This window comes from Ctenopharyngodon idella, chromosome 23, assembly GCF_019924925.1.
Source record: "Ctenopharyngodon idella isolate HZGC_01 chromosome 23, HZGC01, whole genome shotgun sequence".
Lineage (NCBI taxonomy): Eukaryota > Metazoa > Chordata > Actinopteri > Cypriniformes > Xenocyprididae > Ctenopharyngodon > Ctenopharyngodon idella.
In genome coordinates, this window is record NC_067242.1 from 17503332 (window position 1) to 17529815 (window position 26484).

The window sequence follows — 26484 nt, forward strand, 5'->3', positions numbered from 1 at the left end:
ACACAGTAGGAATCGAGAGTTGTGCGGGTCTTTCTATTTATATATAGATGTGTGTGTGTCTGTTTTGCACTTTCCAGTCTGGCTCAAGTCCAGTCCTGTACCTAAAGTACAGCTCCAGCTGTGATCCAGCTGAGGTTCAAAAACACAGTAGGATAAAGGGCATAAGTAACTTCCTGTAGCCCAGCCCAGTTTTTCTCTCTTCCTTTCTCTCTGTTTGCTCTTACCTCTGCCAACCGCATGCACCACAGATGGGCCGAATCCCCGGATCTGAAAGCCCAAACCGTCTGCAGAGTCTGGGATCTTCACAGTCCTGTGGAGCAGATAGACACACAGACATCAATTTGGCCACTAACCATGTCACATTCTCCAGCCACTGCTAAGTGTATTGTCTATTCTGAGCTCCAGTTAAATATCAAGCTGAAAGGATGTTCTTTTTTTAATTGATATCAGGCTTTATAGCCTGTATGTCAACATAGATCAGGTGTTATAAAGTCTTTCCACTCACTCTCTGGGTTTGGTGCTGACCAGTACTCTGAGGGGGCCTTTGCTGTGGAAGCACTGCTTTAGGAAGTTTTCCACCTCCTGGAAAGGTCTCAAGAAGACCAGGTCCCCATTAATGGCAAAGATCTTTTTCCCCACTTCCAGACCAGCCATCTGCACAAGAGACCCACAGGAATATCAAATAAGCTCTCAACCTAGACTTACAATTGCACTCTTAGGCCACAGTTAGATGTGGGAATGTCATTAGATAGCCAAACATAAAACTCATTATTATTTATTTAAAAAAAACAGATAGCACAAACACTTTTAAAGTAAAACATTTCACAACAAATTAGATTTGAAATGACAAAAAATATTAAAAAATTTTGAGCATCATCATTTCTTTGCACCTACAGTAATTAAATATTCATACATTTTTATGTGTGATCTTGTCAGATTTCGGGGTTAATCTATACATCTTCTGTATGGATGGATGGATATATACATAGATTTTAATTTCAATTTCACAGGTGCACGGTTCAATCCTTTCATCCATATGTGCAACTTCCTACTCTGAGCTCTCAAGTGGATGTAATTCATTCACTCTGTGCTTCACTGAATGAATTGGACACGTCCCTTGACTCCTATAAATATAACCATTCTTCTCCAACAATAAAATGCACAGTCCTCTGTTTCCGGATTATGTTTTTCATCTGCATTGAGAAAAATGGCTGGGCAGCTTTTTGTATTTTCTGTTGCTTTCTCCTTCCTTTTTTCATTCACTTTCCTCTATTATACCTCTTTCCTTTATCCTCCCTCTCTCTCGGCCACTGTCTTTCTATCAGTTACCAAAACTTTTTTTGCTATTTTTATGAGACAGCTCTTCATCTATGTAAGTGCACAGCTGGATTTTATTGCCTATTTCTTTTTTTCTCACTCTACATTGGAAACATACAGTGCAGATCCACATGCAGTGCAGCATGGAGGGGACTGTGACGCACAAGTTACTTCAGTTCTGGGTAGCATTACTCTCTCTACGTCAGAACCGAGCAGTTCGCTTCACCACATTTACCAGAGTTTGATCCAACAGATCAAACATATTAAAGCACTAAAAGGAACCTCAAGAATGGCGTGATTTGATGTCTGTTTCTGTTATAAGCCTACAAAGGCACACATCAAAATGCTAATTACCACAAAGCAAGTTCAAATTGAGAGTGTTAATTGAAAATTGTGAAAGTTTAGGGATTCAAATGATGTTTAAATGCCTAATTGGTCACATCGAATGCAACCTAAAATGACCTTGACAACAGGGGCATACATTTTCTCTTTAAAACCACTCACTATTGTTTTTGTTTTTGTTGTTGTTTTGTTTGTTTTTTTGTCTTCTTTTTTCTAATTTTACTATGCTTAGACTTGTTGTGAATATAAAGCTAGGCTTCTCAAATGTATTTCTGAGTATGCTGAAGGCAAAACTGGTGGGTCGTGACCCAAAAAATTAGCCGCAGGTCTATTCTGATAGGGTCACGGACAGCAGAGAAAAACTATGCTTAATATAGCAAAATGCACATGAATTAAGCTTATTAATGAAAGCAAAATGAATAGGCTTTTCAACCTGTAAAGATAAGAGAAACACTTCTTATATGCAAACACAGACTATATGCCAACAGGTTGCACGACATGCCACTAATAAAACTGGGGGAAAAAAAAAAATTTTTTTTTTAGAAAATAGTCACTTTTCAGTCACTTTTACAATTCAGCCTATAGCAGCCTATTAACTAAGCATTAAAATAAATCAATATTAAAATGATTAGTTACAAAATAGATAGTTCCAGTCTTCGATTATGACTGGCTGTACTGAAGAACTACATTTATTGGCAAAAGAATTATTATTTGTTATCAATAAATGATTAACTGTTGCTGTGTGTTTATTTTATAAAACTTTTTTAAACCTTAGCCAGATATATTTTGAATGTATGAAGCCGTGGTTTACAATGATTTTAGAACAGCTAAACCACTGCTTCTTGGGGCTTAATGTTTTATTGCATCATTTTAAAGACATTTTCTTTTTTACTTTTTATGATAAAAATGTTGGGTCACCTCTTATTGTCCAAAGTAAAGTCTGGGTCTTGAGAACCACAGCGAGTGTGTTTGCATGTACGTTCTTAACCCAGTTACGCTTAATAACCCGACAATGCATGTGGTCATGTATAGTACACTTTAACTTATTTTCCTTTATCGGAGTAAGATTATAAATGGCTTAAGCATTAATCAATCAACACAGCTAGATTTTTGGCCCGTACCCCCGATTTCGCCTGGCATATAAACACATTAACCTGCGTTCTGTTGGCTTATTGAAAAGTACATGTGTGATAGGTAACAGGAAAGCACACTTACTGCATATTTAAGTGTATCCAGACAGAGTGAGTGTTTTGCGGTAGGGTGAAGAGGAAATATATTGCCAACTCCGAATCTTTGTTGACCAAAAAATTATAAAATGTGTTCTCATCTCGTGTAGCCGAAGTAGAAGTGGTACAGTCAAAATACTGCTTATTTATTTAACATTACATCTCAAATAACTATGGAATGATTAATGATTAATAAATGATTAGGTTTTGACATCACTACTGGGGAATAAACAGATTTTTTCAATAAAGTCTTGTCGACTTTAATTGTGTTGCCGGGTTATTGGTTTGAATGTAAACTGGGACATCGGGTTAATTCAATAAGCTGATTTTTGGGAGTTATCAGCATATCGCAGGGGTGTCCAATCCTGCTCCTAGAGGGCCGCTGTCCAGCAAAGTTCAGCTCCAACCCCAATTAAACACACCCGAACCAACTAATCAATGTCTTACTAGACATGAGCTGCATCCGAAAACTTTAAAATCCTGCCCTCGGAGGACGTATTCCAAGGTAGGAAGGCGTCAAGGCATGTCCGAATCCAATGTTAGCCTCACTTCCTGTCTCCTGAGATACCTTCATCTAATCGATTTTTGAAGGCAGCATAGATGTATCCTTCTCTGCCTTTGATATCCCACAATCCTATATGTTCCATTCAGTGGCAGTTGAGCTAGAAAAAGAAAGATGGCTTCTGAAAGTTGATTTTCTGGTCAGTTTGTGTGTAAATGTAATTCTTTTTTTTTCACTTCTGATATCATTTCTAATGAGAAATTACTACTGTAGTAATTAAAGGAATAGTTCACTTTCAAATAAAAATGTCCTGATAATTTACTCACCCCCATGTCATCCAAGATGTCCATGTCCTTCTTTCTTCAGTCGAAAAGAAATTAAGGTTTTTAATGAAAACATTCCAGGATTATTCTCCTTATAGTGGACTTCAATGGTCTCCAAACGGTTGAAGGTCAAAATTACAGTTTCAGTGCAGCTTCAAAGGGCTTTAAACGATACCAGACGAGGAATAAGGGTCTTATTTAGCGAAACGATCGGTCATTTTCTAAAAAAAATCATGTATATGCTTTATATGCCTTCCCTATTCAACTTACGGGAAAAAAACGGAACTGGTGGCGCGTTCGTTCCGTAAGTTGAATAAGGAAGGCATAGGACATTCAGCGTAAGCTTTTTGAAGAATACGGAATCGCGTTCTGGTGGAAGCACTTGTGATGCGATCATTTATGCCTATAAAGCATATACATTTTGATTTTTTTTTTGAAAATGACTGATCGTTTCGCTAAATAAGACCCTTATTCCTCGTCTGGTATCGTTTAAAGCCCTTTGAAGCTGCACTGAAACTGTAATTTTGACTTTCAACCGTTTGGAGACTATTGAAGTCCACTGTATGGGGAAAAATACTGGAATGTTTTCATCAAAAACCTTAATTTCTTTTCAACTGAAGAAAGAAGGACATGGACATCTTGGATTACATGGGGGTGAGTAAATTATCAGGAAATTTTTATTTGAAAGTGGACTAATCCTTTAAATATTTGTTTAGTTCTCACCAAAGCTCGCTCTATTTTGCTGTAGATCATTAAACTGTTACGCTGCCTCAGAACTCTGTCCAAAATCAGTTTCGTGAGGAACCTTTTTGCGCGAACGCTGCCTGCAGAGTCATTGCCTAAGTTTTTGAATGCAGCCATACTAGAAACCTCCAGGCAGGTGTGCTGAGACAAGTTGGAGCAAAACTCTGCAGGACAGTGGCCCTCCAGGACCGAGTTTTGACACCCATGGCATATTGGATTGTGTATGTCGGGCTCAGTGACCTTATGGCCCATGCTTGTTTTTTACAACCACCCACACAAAGGTAACACACGCACCTCAGCATGGGAACCTTTCTCCACTGATTTGACGATGGGTACTCTGTTTCGATCTTCTAGCGTGAAGCCATAACCTCCTTCACTTGGCTTTATCTGAAATCAGAGTACACATTTCACAGTTATCATGACTTAATAGTGTTAGCTGTTGTTGTGTCATGCAGTGATATTTTATTACGATTCATGCTTTGGAGGCGCTCCTAGAATGTAAATTTCAGTTTCTCGCGGGCCAAGACTGTCAAACCAGTTGACTTCATGTTTAAGTGTAATGAGAGGCTGGTTTAGAAACAGTCAAGCATAATTACTGGTGAAGACTCTAGAGTCAGAGCTGGCCCGAGTTCAGACCCCCCGTACGTGCCGAAGCAGAAAAGCCCCATGCGAGTGGATGAAAACCACATGGGCTCACGCCAACGTGCGCTATTGTAAGTGCCATCAGCTGTAGGCGATTACAGACGACATCTCTCACCAGCAGCAACTTGGCGATGACATTCTCCACTATTTTTAGATCGTGTTTTATGGGCTTGTGTTTGGTGTTGGAACCTTCCATCTCCTCATCAGCGAAGAAGCGGAAAAGAAGAGGTTCATCCTTGAATTCACTTTTCTCCAAAACTGCGAAAAGACAAAAGAAAGGTGTTTTAGAACAAATAATACCTGATCAGTGTTGGGTGTAATTAAATTACTTATCCACTGAAAAAGTAAAGTAAGGGATTACTGTTCATGTACTTGCATTACATACTGTTAGTTCAACAGTTCTGTTTAAATCAATATTGAATTTAAAATCTAAATGTGTCATATAAAGGTAAAAGTGAATGCTGCCTCTTTAAAATCGTTAGCTATAGTGCAGTTGCGCTTGAGTTCGCAACTTCGCACCAGTTGGCTGTCTGAAGATATCGGCAGAAGCGAGTAGCTGTTTTGCAGAATGGAAATATTCCAATGTCTTCATTTTTTTGACACAGGTAGGCAAGAACATTACGGTAAAATGTAAGCTATGTCCTAGGGAGAAAACACTGCGTGCGCTCTCTGAGAGACGGTCTTCAGTCAGTGTGCTCTCGACCAAAGCGCACACACATAGCCGCCTCTCGCGAGTGTCAGATTTTCGCAGTTTATTACATATAAACGTTCAAATACACACACAGTTATGTCAAAATGCCCGTCTTGGCGTATATTCGCGTTGGTTATGTGAATGTGAACAGCATGTCTAAGTGCATATTGTCGCCATCCATTAGGTCTTAGTACAGCAGCCTTTAAAACATGCTACTGTCTACTATTGGCTGTCTGTATTATAAATGATAATCAAACAACAAAAGAAAAGCTTTAATAAGGATTAATCTATAATTTATACAGTTATGACTATGCAGATTTATTTTATATTTGATTATTCAATTTCTGTGGTATTTTTACTTACTACTATTAGACCTACCTGGAAAAAATATATAGCATTGTTTTATTTGTATTTTTATATATTTTTACCGTGGTATCGAGTATTGTGCACTTTTGGTGGTATCGGTACCGACTACTAGATTTTTGGTATAGTGACATCCTTATTTGTTACTAAAAAAAATTTAAGTATTATAAAGTAAATAAAAGTATTATAGTATATGTTTTAATAAAGTTAACATGTTTTAAAAAGCTATAAAAGGCTAAACTATTCCATGTTTGACTAAATTATTAAAAGAGTTTCCTTTCTATTGTCTATCTGGTCAAGGTTTATAGGGATTTTAAGAAGTAATTAGTAAGTTACTTATTGAGTAATTAAATTACTTTTAAGACAGAGTAATTAGAAAAGTATTTTAAATATAACATTGATGATGTAATTAGTAATTAATTACTTTTTTGAAGTAACTTACCCAACACTGTACCTGATGCTCATTCAGTAGTGATAAATGTAAGCTGCGTAGCTGACATGTCCTGTAGTGTCACATCTCTGTGTTTTTTTATTATATTATATTATATTTATACAACAGTTCTCTCTGGTTCTCGAATCTGATTGGCTGAGAGCCGTGCAATATTCCCCCAGTATCAGCACTGGAATCGGTTCACCGTTTGTATCACTCCGCTTGTGGCAACTGTCATGGTGGTCGGGCAAATCCACCATATTTTTTACAAATACTACTGTTGTTGTGTCACAGAATGTAGTTTTAAGAGTTTTTTAGCTGTAGTTATTTAGACCTCTATTTTACAATTTGTTTAGACGCTTTTGCAGATGTGAGTTCCAGGCCGTCAGCGGCCATTCAGCGCTCAAGTACCCGCAGAGAACAGCTTCATCTCGGCCTGTCCAGTCGCTCTGTACTAAAACATCACTTTATATTATATAATATTATATTATATTATATTAAATACAACTACTTTGTTGTTATATAAGGATCAAATTGATGTGTAAATTGAATATGTGTAGAACACAGAAGAGAGTAACACATAATGTACTGGAATGATAAGAGCTGTACAGAGAGTTTCAGAGGGGAAGCCTTTTCTATGGAAAGTGGGTCCCATGAAAAGGAACAGGCCAGGATTTCAATCTGTCACCAGGGCAACATGGGCTCTAAACAATCCCTTCACTTTTGTAGTAAAAATACCCCCAGCAAGAAAAAGAGGTCCAGTGTTCTCCACACTTCTATGGGCAAGATTAGATAACGCTGAATTAGCTTTAATGGTCGCATAACCAACTGAACCAGCTTAAATGGATGAATGCCATGATCACATACAAGGCCAAAAATTCAAGCGCCAGTGTAGTTATTACGTTTCATAAATTCGTTGGTAGTTAGCGACATATGAAACTCAATTGCAGGCTGTAGAGAACAGCCCATGTTAGACTATAAATGAGTCACACAAGCATGATGTGGACTTTGGCATCAAGTGCCCTGAAAATGAGACCCGAATCCTGTAAACAAACAGTTGCCATGACAACAAGCCAGTCAAACTTGGATTGCGGAGAAGGTCAAGGCTGTTGTCAAGAGAGAGAATGTGCAGAATCCAGTTAGAGGAAAAGTTTTGCAATGTGAATTTAGCTAATTCACTAAAAAAAAAAAAAAAATCTTTTTTTTAAACTAAAATTTTCCTTATGCTTTTCATTTAAAAAATTCTAAGAACGAAATAAAGAAGCAAAACCGTGTAAGATGTTATTTTGTAGCAGTAGGCCTATTTAGTGAACAAATCATTCTCGTTCATCACTTTGTGTGATTGCTTTTTCAGTTGTGAAAGACTGCTATTGTTAATGAATGATTGAGCTAATATCTCACTCAAAACACACAAAAAGACACTTAAAGAAAGAAAGAAAATGAATCATTGAACACATCAATTAATGAATCCATGAAAAAAATCAGTAAAGTAATCTGAACACATACACTGCCAGTCAAAAGTTTGGAAACATTACTATTTTTAATGTTTTTGAACGAAGTCTCTTATGCTCATTAAGGCTGCATTTATTTCATAATAAATACAGAAAAAACAATAGGAAAGGATCATGTGACACTGAAGACTGGAGTAATGATGCTGACAATTCAGCTTTGCATCACAGAAATAAATTATATTTTAAAGTATATTAAAATAGAAAACCATAATTTTAAACTGTAATAATATTTCACAATATTATTGTTTTTGTATGTATTAATTATGAAATAAATGCAGCCTTAATGAGCATAAGAGACTTCGTACAAAAACATTAAAAATAGTAATGTTTCCAAACTTTTGACTGGTAGTGTATTTATATTGCATGTTTTTCGTGGTTGCTGTTGTTTTAAAGTATAAACCTCACTATATTTTCTTTGATTTATGCATAAAACATCCTGGTTGACACTTGGGATGAGATATGACAAAATAAAAAAAGATATGACAAAATAAAAAGACAACGTTGACAGAGATACAATGTCAAAGAAACAAAAAAAAAAAAGAAAAAAGGTATAATCAGACAGAAACACAGAAACAAAGAGAGGAAATAGAAAAGAGAGACAATGAAACAAACAGCTATCATACCGTGATGCATGAATCCATTGTCACACAGTTCCACCCCCAAGATCAGCGCCTCTTCTCTGCTTCGGCAGTCACCCTGCAGAGGAGAAAAAGACAAGTGCCACCCTCTTTATCTGCTTACAAGCGGTTAAAATGTCACACACCCTACCTTGAGCTCCAGAAAAACATATTTAATTCACACAATCACTACTACGGTCCTGTCATTACAGTGCAACAACTCTGAAAGGTCACTTCCCAGATAACAGGGAATGTTCTCAGAACTTTAGCTAATGTTGTGGCAAGGTTCTCTCATGAACAAGTTATGAACAAACATTTTTCCAGCAACATTAATAAAACATTTGTTCAAAGTTATCTGGCCTTTAATAATGTTCTCAAAAAACGTTACACATTGTTCATGGAACGTCTTTACCTGAAACGTTTAGTTGGATGTTCGATTAAGTGGAAATTCGTAAAATGGAATGTTAACTTAACGTTCACATAACCAAGAAAAAAAACATTTTTAAAACTTTAAAAAAAAAAAAAAAAAAAAAAACTGGACATTTGAGAGAACATTCAGAAATAATGTTTTTATAACTTAATGGGAACATTAGCAAAATGTTCTTACAACATATTTTTGTTAGCTGGGTTGACCGCCTGGTAATAATTTCATGGACAAACACAATACATCATCTTAGTGAACACTGGCATGCATGAATGTGAAAGGTGCCTATAAATATCTGAACCACACTTCAAATTTAATCCAAATCTGCAGTCTCATATTGATTTGACTGTTTTTAAGTGGACAGAACTAGACTATGTGTCTAGGTGATGGTTTATTGTTACAGTTCACTTCCGCCTCAGTATATTTAAGATTATCCGGCCTGTTTAGGAAACAGCTACTACTTTTGCTCCATTCTTTCTTCCGGTCTCATTTCCTATGGAGGTCACTGTGTTTCCAATCTGTTTATAAAACAGTATCAAATATTACCTGTGCTATCAGCCAGTCGATCAGCTTGTTGGCCATTACCACCGATTTATACGTTCGAAGATGATAATCCTTATCCCTGTGTGGAAAACAAGGAACGTTTGACTTGACCAGTTCACAAATGTCTCCTCTTTACAGTAGCCTCAAGAGACACACATTTCAAGTTGACTGTTAACCTTTGTCTTGACTTGCATCCGCTTGAAAAGCTCTTGAGAGAGATGTTCTGGGTTTTCAGAATCACAACAACCCTTTCCCCTCAATTTTTCGAAGCCCAAACAAGTGCTTTACCTTGAATTTATTTCAGGGTTGCACAGGGGTCACAACATTTGACCGAATAAGGATCCTCCATATTCTGCTCTTGCTGACCACACTAAGTGACACAAAGTTGAAGCAGACATTTCTCTCTCTGCAGATTCTGATTCTGTTGTTTATAAGTAATGTTGCACCTACAGTACATGTCAACTAACTCTCATTAGATTATTAGTTGAGTATTAGTGGACTGTAAAGGGTAGGGTTAATAGAATAAGTTATAGTTGCAAAGATGTAGTTGCAAAGTAACTTATAATCAGAAGAATGTCTCTTGGGGGACCATCAAAATAAAGTGTTAGCAGACAGTCTACTAGTACTCTAATGAGAGTTAACTGACATGTAGGTGTAAAGTTTCTTAGAGTTAACAGAATGTCTAAAGGGGACCATTAAAATAAAGTGTTACCGAATTTAGATATTAAGCAACAGAAGTTAAGCAAATAATGAGTCATCATGGTAAACTAATTGACTAGTCAGTTATTGGAGTATAAGAAGATTTTCTTCTTGTATTTTTTTACTTTTGATATTTTTAGCAGTGGCGCACTGACTGCAAATTACAGTTTACACAATGAAACCCTCCTGGGTTTACCGAAGTCCCTCCCTTCGTTTGTGAACGGCTGTTATTTTAACGAATCGTTGAATTAATGATTAAATGTCTCACTAAAAGACACACAAACACCTCATCACAACCTAAGTGAAGCTATCAAACATAATTTCGGGAGGAGTACACCCACCTAATCTTCTAGAGTGAATTCCGGTTGATTGGAACACATTGAGTCGTCTCAATGGCAAAAAGTGTCCCAATCAACCTGAATTCACCAATAATTAATACCAGGACATAAAATCAGCCTCTTACTTCTACTAAGCATCAGTTCTTTTGGCATCCCTCCTCCTCCCCTTCTCCTCCTTTATGTATTTCACCTATGTAGTAGTTCCAGGGCAAATCGGAGCTTGAGTAGAATACCCTCTCCGAGCTTCTCCATAGCGGATAGCAAGTCAAAACTGTTTACCATGTAGGCTAAGATTATATGGGCATACAAACTCGTGAAAGCCATTGAATAATTCAGTGAATGAATCTATGAATAAATAAGTAAATTAATCTGATCTTTTTTTCAGTCGTGAATGACTTATTTTTAATGAATCATTGAGTTAATGATTCAATGACTCACTCAAAACACAAAAAAAGACACTTGTCGCCACCTAAAGCCATTAAACCAGTTAACTAATCAGTGGATGAATCCAAATCAGTTGTTTTTTCAGTTGTAAACAACTGTTCTTAATCAATTGTTGAGTTAAAGATTCAGTGTCTCACTAAAAACACAAAAAGGCCATTGAATGAATCAGTGAACAAATCAGTGAAGGATTACATGAACAAATCAGTAAATGAATCTGAACAAATTTTTTTGTTGAACAGAACATTTTGGTTGTCATTTCTGGGATGCATGAAGATATGACAGAATGAAAAACGTTGACCGTGGTTGGATCAGCATGCTGACAGTTTGGAAATTACACACTAAAACCCTCCAGGAAAAGTAAATTCAGGCCCTTCAAAAGACACTGCTAAAGCCAGAAACATTTAGACAGGCATCTTGGCCACTGTGTGCAGCTCACACTGTTTCTTGAGCGCCCTGTAACTGGTGTTGCATATTTAAAATGGTGTATCAAGTTAAAAATATTTTCATTTTATAAAAAATATCAAGACGCCTATATTCTCAACATACAATGTGTTTCTCTGCTCAAGTAGAGGTCAGCAGGTGTCTCTCAGCCCACTTTGGTCCAGATCCAGGGCCTGGAGCGGGTCAAATTGATGCACTGTGGCTGCTTCCAGACCACGGGAACTGAAATGGAGCCATGATTTTCCCATGAAGCCAGGGGTCTCTTGGGGGACACTCACTGCTCTAGGTCAGAGGGCTAGACTAGGGCCCACACCCTGCAACTCACACACACTCAACGCCAAACTTAGCTGTTTGCAGTTCTGAGAATTCCAAAAACATCCCCATTCTGTTTTTACACAACCAAACACCTCCAGATGACAGGAAATGTGCCTTTTCTCTCGTAGGAATCTCACTGTAACTCTCTCAACGTGCACCTCAAGTGTTTGTGATGGGTTCTGTCTGATTTTATAAGGATTTGTTTTAATCACAGACCAGAAGTGTGAGGCTGGACAGGCCTTGCCATGATTTAACCGCTTCAGACATGGAGCCAGCCCTTTCCTCTGTAGCTGTACCCAGAACTGTCACCATGACAAATGAGGGTAAACAGCGTCACCACAGGCAGTCATATGCCTGGCACAAGAGCACTGCAATCTGTAGGACAAGTGTATGCGAAGTCAACCAAACCTTTCAAATCCTCTTCAGTCTCAAAATCTTGATCATTTGGTCATTTTTTAAAACTCTTAGATATTCACTTTCTTTTTGTTCTACTTCTCTCAGTATGTCAGGAATGTTACTCATCCTGGATTTCGGGGTGCAGAAGTCTTTATATTCTTTATATGGGTAAAGCGGGGGCGTAAAACCCACCCACAACCCCGCCAACCAGCAGGAAATACCGGATAATTAAACTAGAGCTGGATTCTCCAATTATAGCTCCACAAGGAAGAGATTCTCAGTACAGGGTAGAGAAATGTGGGCATATAGGCATTCTTAAGCCCTATTCGGACGGAAATTGTTTTTCATGGGGATGTCTGTAAAAATCAATTTGCATGGCACATCAGTGATAAAACCCATGCTCTATTATTTTGTTAAAATTATTCACATTTTCAGATTCTGCAAGGGGTTTCCATACTTTTTCATGCAACTGTATATACATCAATGGATATATATAGCATATATCCAGCCTTACAGACATAGACAACATTTAGCAATGCAAATGCACAGGTGCACACACAAAGTAAACATTCTGTGCTTTGACAGACTGAAATGAGAGCTGTTTATGCATTTTAACTTCCAAAAAATGGCTTGCAACGTTTAAGAATGCATTTGTGGGATAGCATATTTGCAGTACAACCCAACAGTCCTTCAACAACCACGGCAGAATTTAGCGGAAAATGAGTTCATCCGATCACCCGAACAAGAAAACGTGCCCTCAGAGTCCATTAGCTTTGTGTTTGCATGCAGAATTTAATGTCCTGTGGCCTGTCAGCTGCCAAAACCTCAAATTGCACCTGTTTCACATTTACGGCTTCCAGTCATTTGTAGTGCAGTTCTGACACTGATTACACACGTATGAGTATGACACAACATTGTGCCCAACTCTAAGAACTAAGACAATGGCTTCAAAATGATGGTGTTATGTGCTCAAACATACATAAAATAATCAATAACTAATCTAATTGTGGATAAGACCTCTAATATAGTGATTTCTTATCACTTATCAGCCTCCTGTTTTTTCCTGTAGGTGCTATCTTTAGAGCGGAAGGAGAAACGGCAGGGGTGTGAACGCACCTGGCAGAGCTGGTGTGACTAGAGACAGCTGTAATGAGGTGGAACTAAGATACTGGCTCCTTACCTGATCACCGGTGTGAATAAACTATGCAGTCGGCAGAACAGTCTCACACCCTGAGGGAAGAAGGACATTCGTTATTGTATGTCGAACTTTTCCAAGGGGCAGAAAGAGACAGAGTGAAACCAGCCATTTAGCAGAGCACAGCCGGTTGAGTTACCTTGGAGATGACATCCTGCATGTCACTGCGAGGGTGGTATGTGCCGTCATCATAGCGGAACCTATAGAGCACCGGCTCCGGTTTAAACTGGTGCTTGTCTGTAACTGGAATGAGTTTAAGAGGATGGAGATGTAATTAAGACTACAACAAAATGCATCCAAATAATTCCAAATTTTACATAAATGTATGTTTACATTACCACTCAAAAGTTTGGGGTCAGTACGTTTTTCTAAGAAATTAATACTTTTATTCAGCCAAAAATGCATTAAATTTGTTAAAAAGTGACAGTAAAGACATTTACAATGCTATAAAAGATGTTTTTTTTTTACTTTTTATGCATCGGATGCATCATGGTTTATACAAAAATATTAAGCAGAAACAACTTTTTTCAGTATTGATAATAAGAAATGTTTTTTGAGAACCAAATCAGCATTTTATATTGATTTCTGAAGGATCATACGACACTGAAAATTCAGCTTTGCCATCACAGGAATACATTTTAAGATATATAAAATTAGAAAACAGCTGTTTTAAATAACTAATTTAAATAACTTTTAATAATATTTTACAATATTACTATTTTTACTCTTTTATTACATAAATACAGCCTTGTTGAGCACAAGAGGCTTCTTTCAAAAGCATTAAAATATCTTAGTGTACATAAATAAATGCAAATATAACCAACTATAATAGCAATAATACTAATAAAGTTCATTTACAAGCCGTCCCACAAAATAATTAGTAATAGTAGAAGAGAAGAGCTTTGTGAAAAGATTTTTTAAAATAATTTTTAGACCCTTTTTTGCACACAATGTACATGATATATACAATTGATATTTCAATTTGCTATTCAAATAATTGTTAGTTCAAGCTGTAATTTCAATTTAATCAAAAGTGTCCAATAACAGTGGCGCTATGATACAGTAGAGAAGCATTCGACTGGTCATATGATCTCAATTGGTATATGTGGCAACACATTTTGTGATTTTAAACATTTGCCAAAAGTAAAAGTATTGATTTCTTTAGTTTTAAAACTCTGTACACCTTTTACATCATTCATTAGCACTTATTTTTCAAATAAATACATCAACACTGTAATGTAAAGGTTTAAAACATACACTTTTACTCTATTTTGATTAATTTTACATGTGCATGGCGATAGAAATGCTATTTACAATGAGGCTGATTGAATATCTTTGTTGGCATTCAAAAGTTTTACAACAATGACACAAAAGGCTAAAAAAAACTCTTAAGGACCTTCATAATCTGTTCAATGGAATTTAGAGGCTTTCAGCTCCATGTAAGCACATATGCAAGTAACACCAACATGCTTATGAAAAGTAATCCCGCTGTTTCTGCCAAATTAATTCATCCTTCTCAGCGAACAGTAAAGGCTTAAATATCTTTCTCACCAAAGCTGTAAATGCGAGCGAGTGGACAGAGAGCCCTAATGCTCAAATTTATTTCTCCCTGTTAGGAAGCGGTGAAGTGAAAAGTGATTTAGCATGAAGTCCTGGCTGAAAGCCAGTCAGTCTCCTTTAAAGAAAAAAAAAAGTACGGTGAGCCTGCATTAAGCAGAACTGAGCCCCACCGCCCCAAAAAATAATAAAAGAAATAGTAGGCAGAAGTTCAGCCATTTCCCTCAGTATTAAACAAACAGCAGGGTGTAAAGCAATGAATATTTGTGAACATTTAAATAAACAGAGAAAAAGTTATAAAAAGCCATCTGCTCTTGGATGCTCCCAGAGTTCCTCAGGGCCTGAAAACAATGATGTCAGGGCTCTTGAAATATTAAGAGGGCTATTTGTCCAATCAGCCATCTGCATTAACAAATGAACAGAGTACAAATGGTGATGATGAAACTCATCAACTGACTATTTGAGCTAAGCAGATTATGAAATAAACATGACGATAGTCATGCCTGTTGGTTATGACTGAAAAAAAAATCTCTAACTGCCTTTAGTTCAATATGGTGTACTACATTTTTACATAATAAAATAAATATAAAAGTTGCATATGTGTTATCTATTGTTATCTGACTCTCAACTATCCCTCTAATTTTTACAGTGTTATTATAACTAAGGGGGGAAAATGTCACTTTTTACTCACCTTCATGTCATTTCAAACCTGTATGACTTTTTTCTTCTGCACAACACAAAAAAATATATTTTGGTGAATGTTTTAACTGTTTTGTCCATTCAGTTTAAGTCAATGAGGTCCAAAACTACTTTGGACCCTATTGACTTCTATTTCATGAACAAATAAACAGAATTTTTTTAAATGATTTTTTGGTGTTATTTAGAAGAAAGTGATACAGTTTGGAATGACATGATGGTAGGTAAACGATGACAGATTTTTATTTTATTTATTTTTTTCATTTTCTCTATTTCTGAGAGTCAACTGTTTGTATACAGCAGGGATTCCCAAACTTTTTCATCCGCCGAACCCCTTTGTCCTAAAATATTTACTTAATATCTAAATATTAAGTACACTCTTAGATTTTAAGTTTATATTTTAATCATTTAACAATATTTGCATGGTCACACATGATATGCAGATAAACAAAATTAACATTTTTAGTAAATGTTTTATTTTGATTGGTTTTATTTTAAAAAATAAAAATGGCAGTCCCTCGCAAATCCCAGTTTTTATTTTGTTTTGTTTTGTTGTTTTTTTTGGCATACAGCATAGTTACTGTAAAACTTTTCAGCCAGTACTGACATGTTGAAAGTCAGAATATGTAGTCAAAGATATAGCATGATAGATATATAGAGTGGAAGTGGAACTAACCGTGGTGGATGATGCCATTTTCCAGGAGGGCTTGACCCAAATGTACCCCCTCCTCAGGGTTATTGGTCTCTCCGATTTCCATCAGCCACGACACAAACTCACTAAGAAAAGACAGACAGAGGACAATAAAATAATGTGAGGACAAACAAAAAGAGACCCGTAAATGATATAAATGACTGTCAACAAAATCCATTAAAACTGAGTGATCACAGCACAGAGATGAGCTCAAAGTCTTCTTCTGCAGTGTGGTGGAGTTTAAGTCCAGGCACTTTCCAGTCTGTCTGTCTATTCAAACTAGATAAGAATTAAATATCCCTCGAACTTCTAAGTCTTTAAAAAAACTTTTTAGACAAAGTCCTTTTCTATTTCTCCCCTGATCTTTTTCAATCTTTCTCTGGTCTTTTTCTTCAGATGAAGTTAAACTGACTGCCCTGTATAATTTTGTAATTTTGCTGGTTAAAGCCACTGTCTCAGTGGAGGATATCTGATTCTACTCCCACCACTCCCTCCCCAGCTCTCCTTCCCATCCACCCCTCCGCAAAACCAAAACGAACATGCCAAGCTCCACCAGTGTAATCCTGCGGCTCTTCCCAGAGTTTATGGAACCCATGGTGATACAGCATTAGAAACATCTCAAACTCCAGCGGACCTCTGAGGTTTTAGGTGATTAAATGAATGATGGATATGGAGAAATAGAAAGCAAAAAATGACAGTGAACAAATTGACTAAAGAAAATAGGCAGATGGAGACAAAGAGACAGAATGTACAAACATAAGGCATAACATCAGCGTAGTATCTATGACAGAATGAAATTCAAAGATTAAATGAGAAAGATTGAAAACACAGGAAATAATGCAGGGTTTGTCAGCCTAGTGTCACTTTAGTAATTGATTTCAAGTTGTTACCTGAATTTCTGCACAATTGAACTGTACATCACACCACTGTCCTCCTGACTACATTACTGAGATTAATTCCTCCGGCTCCGGATCACAAAGATTTTTAATCAAGAAACACAGATGTTCCTATAGCTCAAGTGGTAAAACATGGTGTTGTTACTATAAAGGTCATGGGACTGAATATACTAGAGATGCACTGTTACTGAAAATATTGATAAATATTGTTAAAGCATTGCCGATAAGTGATAAATTGCTGGTTTATACCATTTTATCAAAAAAAAAAAACAATAAATGTGTACCATGTATGTGCCCATAAACGACAGTCCATATTTAAATAATAAACATCACCTGATAAATATCCAATATTTACTAATACTGTAATCAATCAATCAATCAATCAATCAATCACCAATATCAGCCGATAACCAATATGACAATGATAAATAATGCATCCAACACATATGGTATATTGATAAATGCTAATGTACTGTAAGTCACTTTGGATAAAAGCATCTGCCAAATGCATAAATGTAAATGAAACGCATCTTAAGCTAGTCCTAAGGCAAAACCAAAACTACATACTTTTTTTTTTTGTTCTAAAAAGTGGGGTTTAACTAAATATAGTGATTACTATCGTTAAAGCAAGTGTTTTAATAACTGTGATTGTAGATGTAAAAGATGTAAAATAAGTCTCTGATGTCCCCAGAGTGTGTATGTGAAGTTTTAGCTCAAAATACCCCACAGATCATTTTTTTATAGCATGTTAAAGTTGCCACTTTTGGGGGGTGAGCAAAAACGTGCTGTTTTTGTTTGTGTCCCTTTAAATGCAAATGAGCTGGTGGTTCCGGCCCCCTTTCAAGAAGAGGAGCTTCAAGAGCTCACATGCTCACGCACTGAAAATGTCAGAAAATGCAAATTAACTGGTCCTCCTGGCCCCCTTTTAAGAGCTCATGCTCTGGAATACCAGCAGCAACAAAATAGGACAATCTCACGCACTGAAAATGTCAGAAACTGTCAGTAGCGGTGTTCAGCCTTATATGTTCGAACCGGAGTCGGACAATGATGGAGAGACTCAAGTAGAAGTAACAACTTGTAGAATGCAACAAATTATTTTTTTGAATAGCAAAATGATTGATTCAAACATTTAAGACTTTACAGATTTACTTGGGACATTTCCTTTGAAAATGAAATTTAACCATGATGTTCTCAGTGCCTTTTTGGCACAGACATTGTACAACTCCAGCTGCTACAGCGAGGATACAGAATTAGCGGACTCTTGCTTCTGACTCAGGGCTGTGTCTATGCTAATAGGGCAGATCGTCACCAGCTGTGGGCGGGGCTTCTCCCTACAATGACGTCATCGTAGGAGGGAACCTGAATCAGCTTGTTTTAAGAGAATGCTTTTGATTTATGGGAATTGTAAAAAAAAAAAAATAGTGAGTGGATTTTTACCATTATAGGTCCATAAAAGTGGATTTTGCATAATAGGTCCCCTTTAAGAGATACAATCAAATTTAGCACATATAACAAAGAGAGAGACTTACTGAAAGGGGAGAACTATATGAAAACAGAACAGATTGAAATTATATTAAAATAGTGGAGACAGAGAGACAAAAATACTACTGGCTGCAAATCACGCATTAAATTAGTAACACAAACTGGTGGCCAGCTCACTACATTGTTTTAGCATGTTCACCCAAACAGAGATATATTTTTTCACAGGTTCTGCTGTCATATGTTTCTTCAGTCCATCTGGCTTTCTGAGACGCACAAACCACCCACTCATGAACATTATCTGCTGTCTGTGATCTCTATCCTTAATGAATCCATTCCCACTCCAGACCTTTCTGTCTGTGTGTTGTCTGGAAATGCTAGGGGAAACAAGTTGTGTCCCTAAATCCATTTACAATATAATCTGGCCACAAGTATGAGCAGTTGTTCTTTGAGGAGGTTTTTTCTTTTGAACAGACAAATCCCAACCAAGAATGGCATTATAAAGAGTGAAAGTCTTGCTTGTGGTTGAGTGTCGTAGGGTTTTGAAAGCCTTATTTTAGCATACGGTGAGGTTGTCGTATTGACATCTCAGAGGGTTTAAATTATGAATGCCAGCTGCAGAGACTTCAGGATTGCCAGGCGAGCTGAGTTAATCTGAGTTCATTCTGAGGATTTCCGAACTACACTTAAAACAAAAGAGATCAGAGCAGGAAAAATCGAACGCATCTTGGAACAATCCGCTTTATATTTTCTGGTCTGGGTGCTGAAGCATAATGCAGACTGCAGATGTTCACACTAACAACTTCAAAGGTAGGCGTCAACATTTCTATCATATCAAACTCACTAAAACGACGAAAACTTGTGTAGAAAACTACCTTGTGGTTAACCTCTAAGTTGTTGAAAAACATCTGAAAATGTTAAGCCAGTATTGTAAACCTTAGGTTAACATAATCCTGGGTTATTTTGTTTCATGTTTCCATGGTTTAGTCTTAATCCTGGGTAGTCAAGTTTCGAGGTTTTATACAAGAACTCTGGGTTTACATTCTTATTTATGAGTTTAAAAATGTTAATTTGTATTTGTTTCAATACCTGCTTGTCTATATGTGGAAATGTTGCCAGATAAGTCTGCTCTGGTTTAAGTCTCAGCTTTGTTACTGTTACTTTAAAATGCTGAAATTAAACACAAGGCATGAATATTTAATAAGGCAAGCACTAAGGCAGGATATGATTGGTTGGTTGATGTTAAATAACTTGCTGTTATATTCTAACACCGCATTGTTTCACACTGCATACCTCTGCACTGCAATTTGAGGTTAACAATGCAAAAGTGGTGCATGGTTTCATAACCCAGGCATTAAAAGGCTGCCTTAAAATAAAAATACGGTAACACTTTATAATACAGTGTCCTTGTTACATGTTACATGTAGTTACTATAGTAATAACTATAAATTATGCATAATTACATGTAATTATTCCTAAACCCAAACCCTAACACTGTAGTAAGTACAATTAATTAATATTATTCAGTACTTAAAGATGCATTAAGTGATTTCTGAGAAACACAGTTGATATTTGAAATCAACCCAAACACACCCCTCCCTTTACACTGCTCTTCACCTGAAATGCACAAACCCTCAATGCAAGAGTAGATGTCTCTTTATCCTATATGAAGCGAAGCATAATAATGCTTCAGTTACACTTAAACTGTCCTGTTACTATAGCTAACATTAAAACAACATCATCTTGGTTACTCACGTATGAAGTAGAAATAATGCAACCTCGGCGTCCGTTTTCAGGCCTTCCCGCTTAGGTTTCTCCAGCACTGGAAAGCTTTTCTAGGTCCTAAAGCTCTTGCCTGATCATAACCCTTCTTTTTCCAGTGATATTCCTCTGACCTTTTCTCTTTTGTAGTGTCTCTCAGCCATCACCCTTTCTACAGTCTCCCTCTTGCTCACTCTCTCTCCTTCACCATCATGAGTGGACACGCCCCCTACTGCTGATTGGCTACAGGTGTGTTGTGGTGCTCGGTCCAATTCACTTTCAATAGTGTTTTTAAGAAATCGCTAACTGCACCTTTAAATTTATAATTGCACTGTAAAGAAGGACACCTTAAAATAAAGTGTAAAAAAAAAAAGTGCAGTCGCTATAAAAAGTTGGTTAAAAATGGCTTTAACCTGGGGTTTAAAAAGACATTTACTTCAGGATTAAGTGAATTAGGTTGCTTATATAGTGACAATGAAAGTGAAAGTTCTGTGACGTGGGGTCAAGTATGGTGTCCCATACTCTGAATTTGTGCTCTGCATTTCACCCATCCAAGTGCACTCACACAGCAGTGAACACACACCCGGAGTAGTGGGCAGCCATTTTTGCTGTGGCACCCAGGGAGTGATTGGGGGATAGGTACCTCGCTCATGGGCACCTCAGTTTTGGGTAATGAGAGTGGAAGAGAGCGCTGTTCACTCCTGCTTCACTCCCCCCACCTACATTTCCTGCCGGTACTGAGACTCGAACCCACAACCTTCGGGTTACAAGTATGACTCTCGAACCATTAGGTCACAACTGCCTGTTCAAAAGTTTGGACTAAGTAAGATTTTAAAAATTACTGCAGCAAGTACTCATTAAATTGATCAAAAGTGATTGTAAAGACATTTATAATGTTACAAAAGATTTCTGTTTCAAATAAATGAAGCTTTCTATTCATCAATACTGGGTAAAAAATGTTTCACAGTTTCCACAAATATTAAGCAGCACAACTGATTTCCATACTGAAAATAATAAGAAATATTTCTTAAACATTAAATCAAAGAATTATTTCTGAAGGATCATGTGGCACTGAAGACTGGAGTAATTACTGCTGAAAATGAAGCTTTGCCATCACAAGAATAAATTACATTTTAAAATATATTCAAGGAGAAAACAGTTATTTTCAATTGTAATGATATTTCACAATATGAGTTTTACTGAATTTTTGATCAAATAAATAAAGTCTTGGTGAGTATAAGAGAATTTTCCAAAATAAATAAATAAAAATATACTCAAAATATCTCCACTGTACATCATTAGTATGAAAAGCAACTAGGTTAATCAGGTCATTAGATTTTTGAGGCAGTTAAGTAAATCTGACCATTTGGAAGTGTGGCAGAGCTTAATTTCTCCTCCTCCATCTCATTCAACAGTAGTCTGGGCCATACAGAATATGTGGCCCCAGAACTTCTTTCATGTCTGTTTATTAAATAATAATACTAATGTGTTTAGGATTTAGCTGTCAATAACACTGTAAAACTCTCAGTAAAATACTGTAAAATATTCTCAGTTCCCTTTAACTTCTGATAATAATTTAACTTCCTCGTAATTTCTTTCAAATCAATCTAGATAATGCCAAAAAAGTCTGCAGGTCTGCAAGTAGTTACCCCTGTGGTGTCTCTGAACAGTTTAAAAACAAGCAGATTTACAGTACATCGCTAAATAAGAAGCCCATATAAAAACCGTTCTTAAAAGAAGATTCATAACCAAAAAAGGATGCGAATTCTTCAACACATAGTCAAAATCTTTAAGGAAAAGAAAAAAAAAAAAAAAAAAGACAGATGAACTCCACGGGAAAGGTTAGATTTAAAAGCACAGAAATGGACCATTTTGGTGCTTTTATTATTTGAGATCCATTCATCATGTACAATAGACTGAGATCTGTTCACCCGAATGCTGTCCATCCGTAGTTCCTTTATACTGCACTGCTCTGTTATTTATGAGTGAGCAAAGGTGCTCAAAATGAAATGTTATGTGCTCCCTCACTACAGTCACTCCTACAGCTACACACTCTCATTCTCAGCATGTCACTCGATCTCCCATGATACTACAGGCCATGACCCCTATTGTAATCTCTCCTGGAGTCTATCACATCCATTATCCGCACAGACAGAGCACAGGAAGATGGCTCTCGCTGACCTACCTTCCAAGGAAGCACTTTGGGAAGGTGGTGAGTTTGCGCTTGCGGTCCTTAATGAGGTGGCCCTGTTTACTCATGAGGTTATAAAGCTTCTCGCCTTTCTCAGATATCATCACCCAGGTGTCCTGCTCCATGCCCAGTCTCAATGCTGGAAAAGCAAATAAGAGATGAAAGATTTCACTTTCTGAACCCAGAATTACACAGATTGTTTATGTGTTGTATGTATAGTGCAGTGTATGTATATAACATGATGCATGGCAAAAACTCACTGCGTGATGTAGCCTATAGAATGCCGTTAGAATGCCCCTAAAATTCAAGATATCAGAGCAAAAATGCCCGTGTATGAGTTTGTGTCTCATATTTATATCATATGATATAGTAGGAATATCACACGAGTAACGAGCACGATATCACACGAGTGCTGTTTTTGTCCCGAATAGCACGAGTGCAAATGTGATTTTATACAACAGTCCAATTAATAAGAAGTTAATGTTGTTATTTTAGGCAAGATATTGTCTGTTTTTGCTCAGTTTTAATAATGAAAATATTAGCTGTAAAGCCAGAGCAGAAGTGTGTCTCTGAACGACACACAACGGTGTTTCGATTCTGAATGAATCCACGTTTTGAGCAAATAAATTGGGTGAACCAATGATTCAATAACCCATTCATAGAGAGAGCCATTTACTTTCCTTAATGAATCGGCCATTTGAATGAATCGAATTAATGAATGGCTCAATTGCTTACTCATTTAGATATTTACCACCAACTACTGGCACTTTTAGTTTCTTCCTTAGTGTATAATTTGATTTAAAAATAATAATAATAATAATAATAATATTTTGGGGATAGTTTGTCTAAAAATGAAAATTCTGTTTATTTACATTTACTCACCCTCATGTAGTTTCAAACCTATATGACTTTCTTTCTTTTGTGGAACATAAATCATTATATTTTGAAGAATGTTGGTTACCAAACTGTTTTGGTCCGTAAATATATCTAAATACCGATTCAGATGCAGCTTCTGAAAAAAAATCATGGCCGTTGTAGCCTAAAAGTTTATGTGTAATAAATTCTATGTTGAATCAAATAAAATATTTATTTCTAAAGCTACTTTTTGTAATGTCTATTTGATACTTTTCTCATTTAACACAATAATGACTTTAAATTATCTTTTGGGGGTTTCTCAGACGAATTTGATGTGCGGTTAAATTGCGATTAGATTAATTAATCACACATCATGTAATAAATTCGATTAAAAATTTTAATCGAGTCACAGCCCTAATATATATTTAAATAATTATAAATGATAAAACTATTAAATAAATTAAATGGAGGCTTTTAATGTTGAATATAATTACTAATTGTATCCTTTGAAATTAAAAAACAAACAAACATTTAATTGAGGTATCGGTATGGGTATTGGCCATACTTACCTTAATACTTGGTAAAAAAGAAAAGAAAAGTTGTCATTACACAAATATTATGGTTTCTTTATGTTGATGATACATTAATTTCGAGAATCAATGTGTCAATATATTTTTTTTTTTACATTTTTATTTGTTTATATAATATAATATAATATAATATAATAAACAAAAAAATACATTGCATTGTAATGGTGTACAGCAAAATGTAACCATTAAATCTTAAATTAAGACTTATTTGTTAACTCATAGTACACTTAATGAGCCCTAAAGTACCGTTTTTGTGACTCCGCAGATAAAATCCCATCACTACTCACTTTTTCGTCTTTCTCTCTCTTTTAAAATGGCCTCCAGCCATTCCTGCTTCTCCTCCGGTGTCTTTGCCATGCAGACGAACCACTTGTTCTTTGCTGTGTTGTGGATCTTCCAGCCGTTGTTCACGATGTTCCCGCTGCTGTGGTAATCCGCTGAGGAAAAACACCGACAAGTAATCAATGTCTGCCTGTCAGAGACGCCTTTTATAGCTCTCTCAGGCCACGTCCTTGGATTTTCCAAAACATATTTTCCTTTTGTGTTTGTGGCCCATTTGTCTACATGTGGCACAACCAGCGATGTTCTCCGTTTCGCATTCTTGCCTTCCCTCCACATTTGTATGCCAGGCTATCTATCAAAGCGGCCCAGATGACAAAATAGATGTTCTTGGCCATAAACAAAGAAGTGTGAACAGCCCATGAGAGCAGTAAAGTTCAGAGCAAATGAAACATTCCCACATGAAACAGGCAACAAACAAAAGAGTCCATGAATGAAATGGATCACAGGCAGACGACGAATCAATTGCTCTAATTACAAGGCCGTGAAGAATCGACATGCTATTTGAACAGTCCTGAAGAACAGGCAGGAATTAAAACCCATCTTGAAGCACTGATTGCATCAATGTCTCAGAGGAACAAAATCCTTTAGAACTTTTTTTTAAACTTTCAAACAATACTGTGTGTGGGGGTTTCTTGATCATTTTCATGCATTGTTTTGGGATAAGTTCTACATTGTTCAAAATGTAACTATGCTTTGCTTAGCAAGCAAGTTGGGTCGTCATGATCATGAATCTTTTTTTTCTATATTTGCTTAAACCTTATTTGGATGATGATTATGCAATAATCATGATAGCCCTACAAGCAAGGTCTGACAGAGTATAACTCTTAAAACCATATGCGAAAAAACACCTTAGCAAAAAAACAAACAAGGTGAGATGTATTCATCAGTTTCTTTTCTCATGCATTAGAAATGGGCTGTTCTTTCACACCATAATAAGTCAATATGTGTTTCCTTCCCTCATGAATGTCTTTTGTGTTGTAATGATTACGCCTCTCAGTTCAGCACAGGAACTGGACATATTACAGGCATCCATCTGTACAACCACTGGTGGTTTAATGCCCCCACAGGCTGCATCTTCCTTTGATTCAGTTGAATCAATTTCCAAATTGCTCTCAACTTTCATTTGAAGTACCATCCATTTAAAACCGCTTCATTAGCCCTTGCAGTTTTTTAATTTATACTATAATGCTACACAGCTTTTACCTGAGTGTTCTTTCTTTAATTTAAACAATTGAAACCCAAATCAAAGAGAAACACTCCATCTATGACTTAGAGTGCACTTTTACACCCATGCACAGGAAGTCTCCATCGCCTAACAGCTTTCATTACAGGCGAATAATAGTCTATGTCTGGATTTTACACAGAGCCATTGGGGAGAATGGGAAAACACCCACAAGCAAATGCGGCGGTGTTGGCTTTGTTTAGATTCCATGGACTGAAAACCATCCATCTCCAGAGCAGCCAAATATTAGGTCCGCCAGGGAGCAAATGATTGCTTCTACAAATATAACTGATAATCAGGGCTTCTCCTTCGCCAAGACACACTCCACTCAAGAGTTCATCTAGTCACCGGGCTCCAAGTGCTTGTCATTCTGCCCAGAAAATGCCATTTTTCTAACCTTTAGCTGTTAAAGTAGTTAAATGCTTACCCCACACACTTTGAAACAGCATATCTGCAGAAATTAAAGCTATATGGTTTATTAGTTTCCTCATGAGGGTGCAAAGATTATTCAGTTATTTTAAAAGAAATGGATAGATTTCCATTAAAGCCTATTATGTATATCACACGACTTATTTGGGCTACTTTTATGGTGGTATTTTGTCACATTTGGAGCTTGATATTCACTTTCCCGATTCACTTTCATTATACGGAAAAGGGCAGCCAGGACATTCTGCTAAAATTCTTCTTTTGTGTTCTACGGA

At 36.7% G+C, this 26484-nt stretch overlaps 1 protein-coding gene across 1 annotated transcript in view; it reads right to left on the bottom strand.

Moving 5' to 3' along the window:
- Positions 1–26484, bottom strand: part of prex2 (phosphatidylinositol-3,4,5-trisphosphate-dependent Rac exchange factor 2) — a 151394-nt gene that overhangs the window by 79465 nt on the left and 45445 nt on the right. Inside the window, exons 9-19 of the mRNA XM_051882280.1 lie at positions 24507–24656; positions 22769–22913; positions 16433–16533; positions 13643–13746; positions 13489–13538; positions 9679–9754; positions 8715–8787; positions 5212–5354; positions 4749–4841; positions 506–654; positions 225–310 (exon numbers count right to left, since the gene is read on the bottom strand). Coding sequence (XP_051738240.1) covers positions 225–310; positions 506–654; positions 4749–4841; positions 5212–5354; positions 8715–8787; positions 9679–9754; positions 13489–13538; positions 13643–13746; positions 16433–16533; positions 22769–22913; positions 24507–24656 — 1170 coding nt within the window. The remainder of the gene's footprint in view (positions 1–224; positions 311–505; positions 655–4748; positions 4842–5211; positions 5355–8714; positions 8788–9678; positions 9755–13488; positions 13539–13642; positions 13747–16432; positions 16534–22768; positions 22914–24506; positions 24657–26484) is intronic.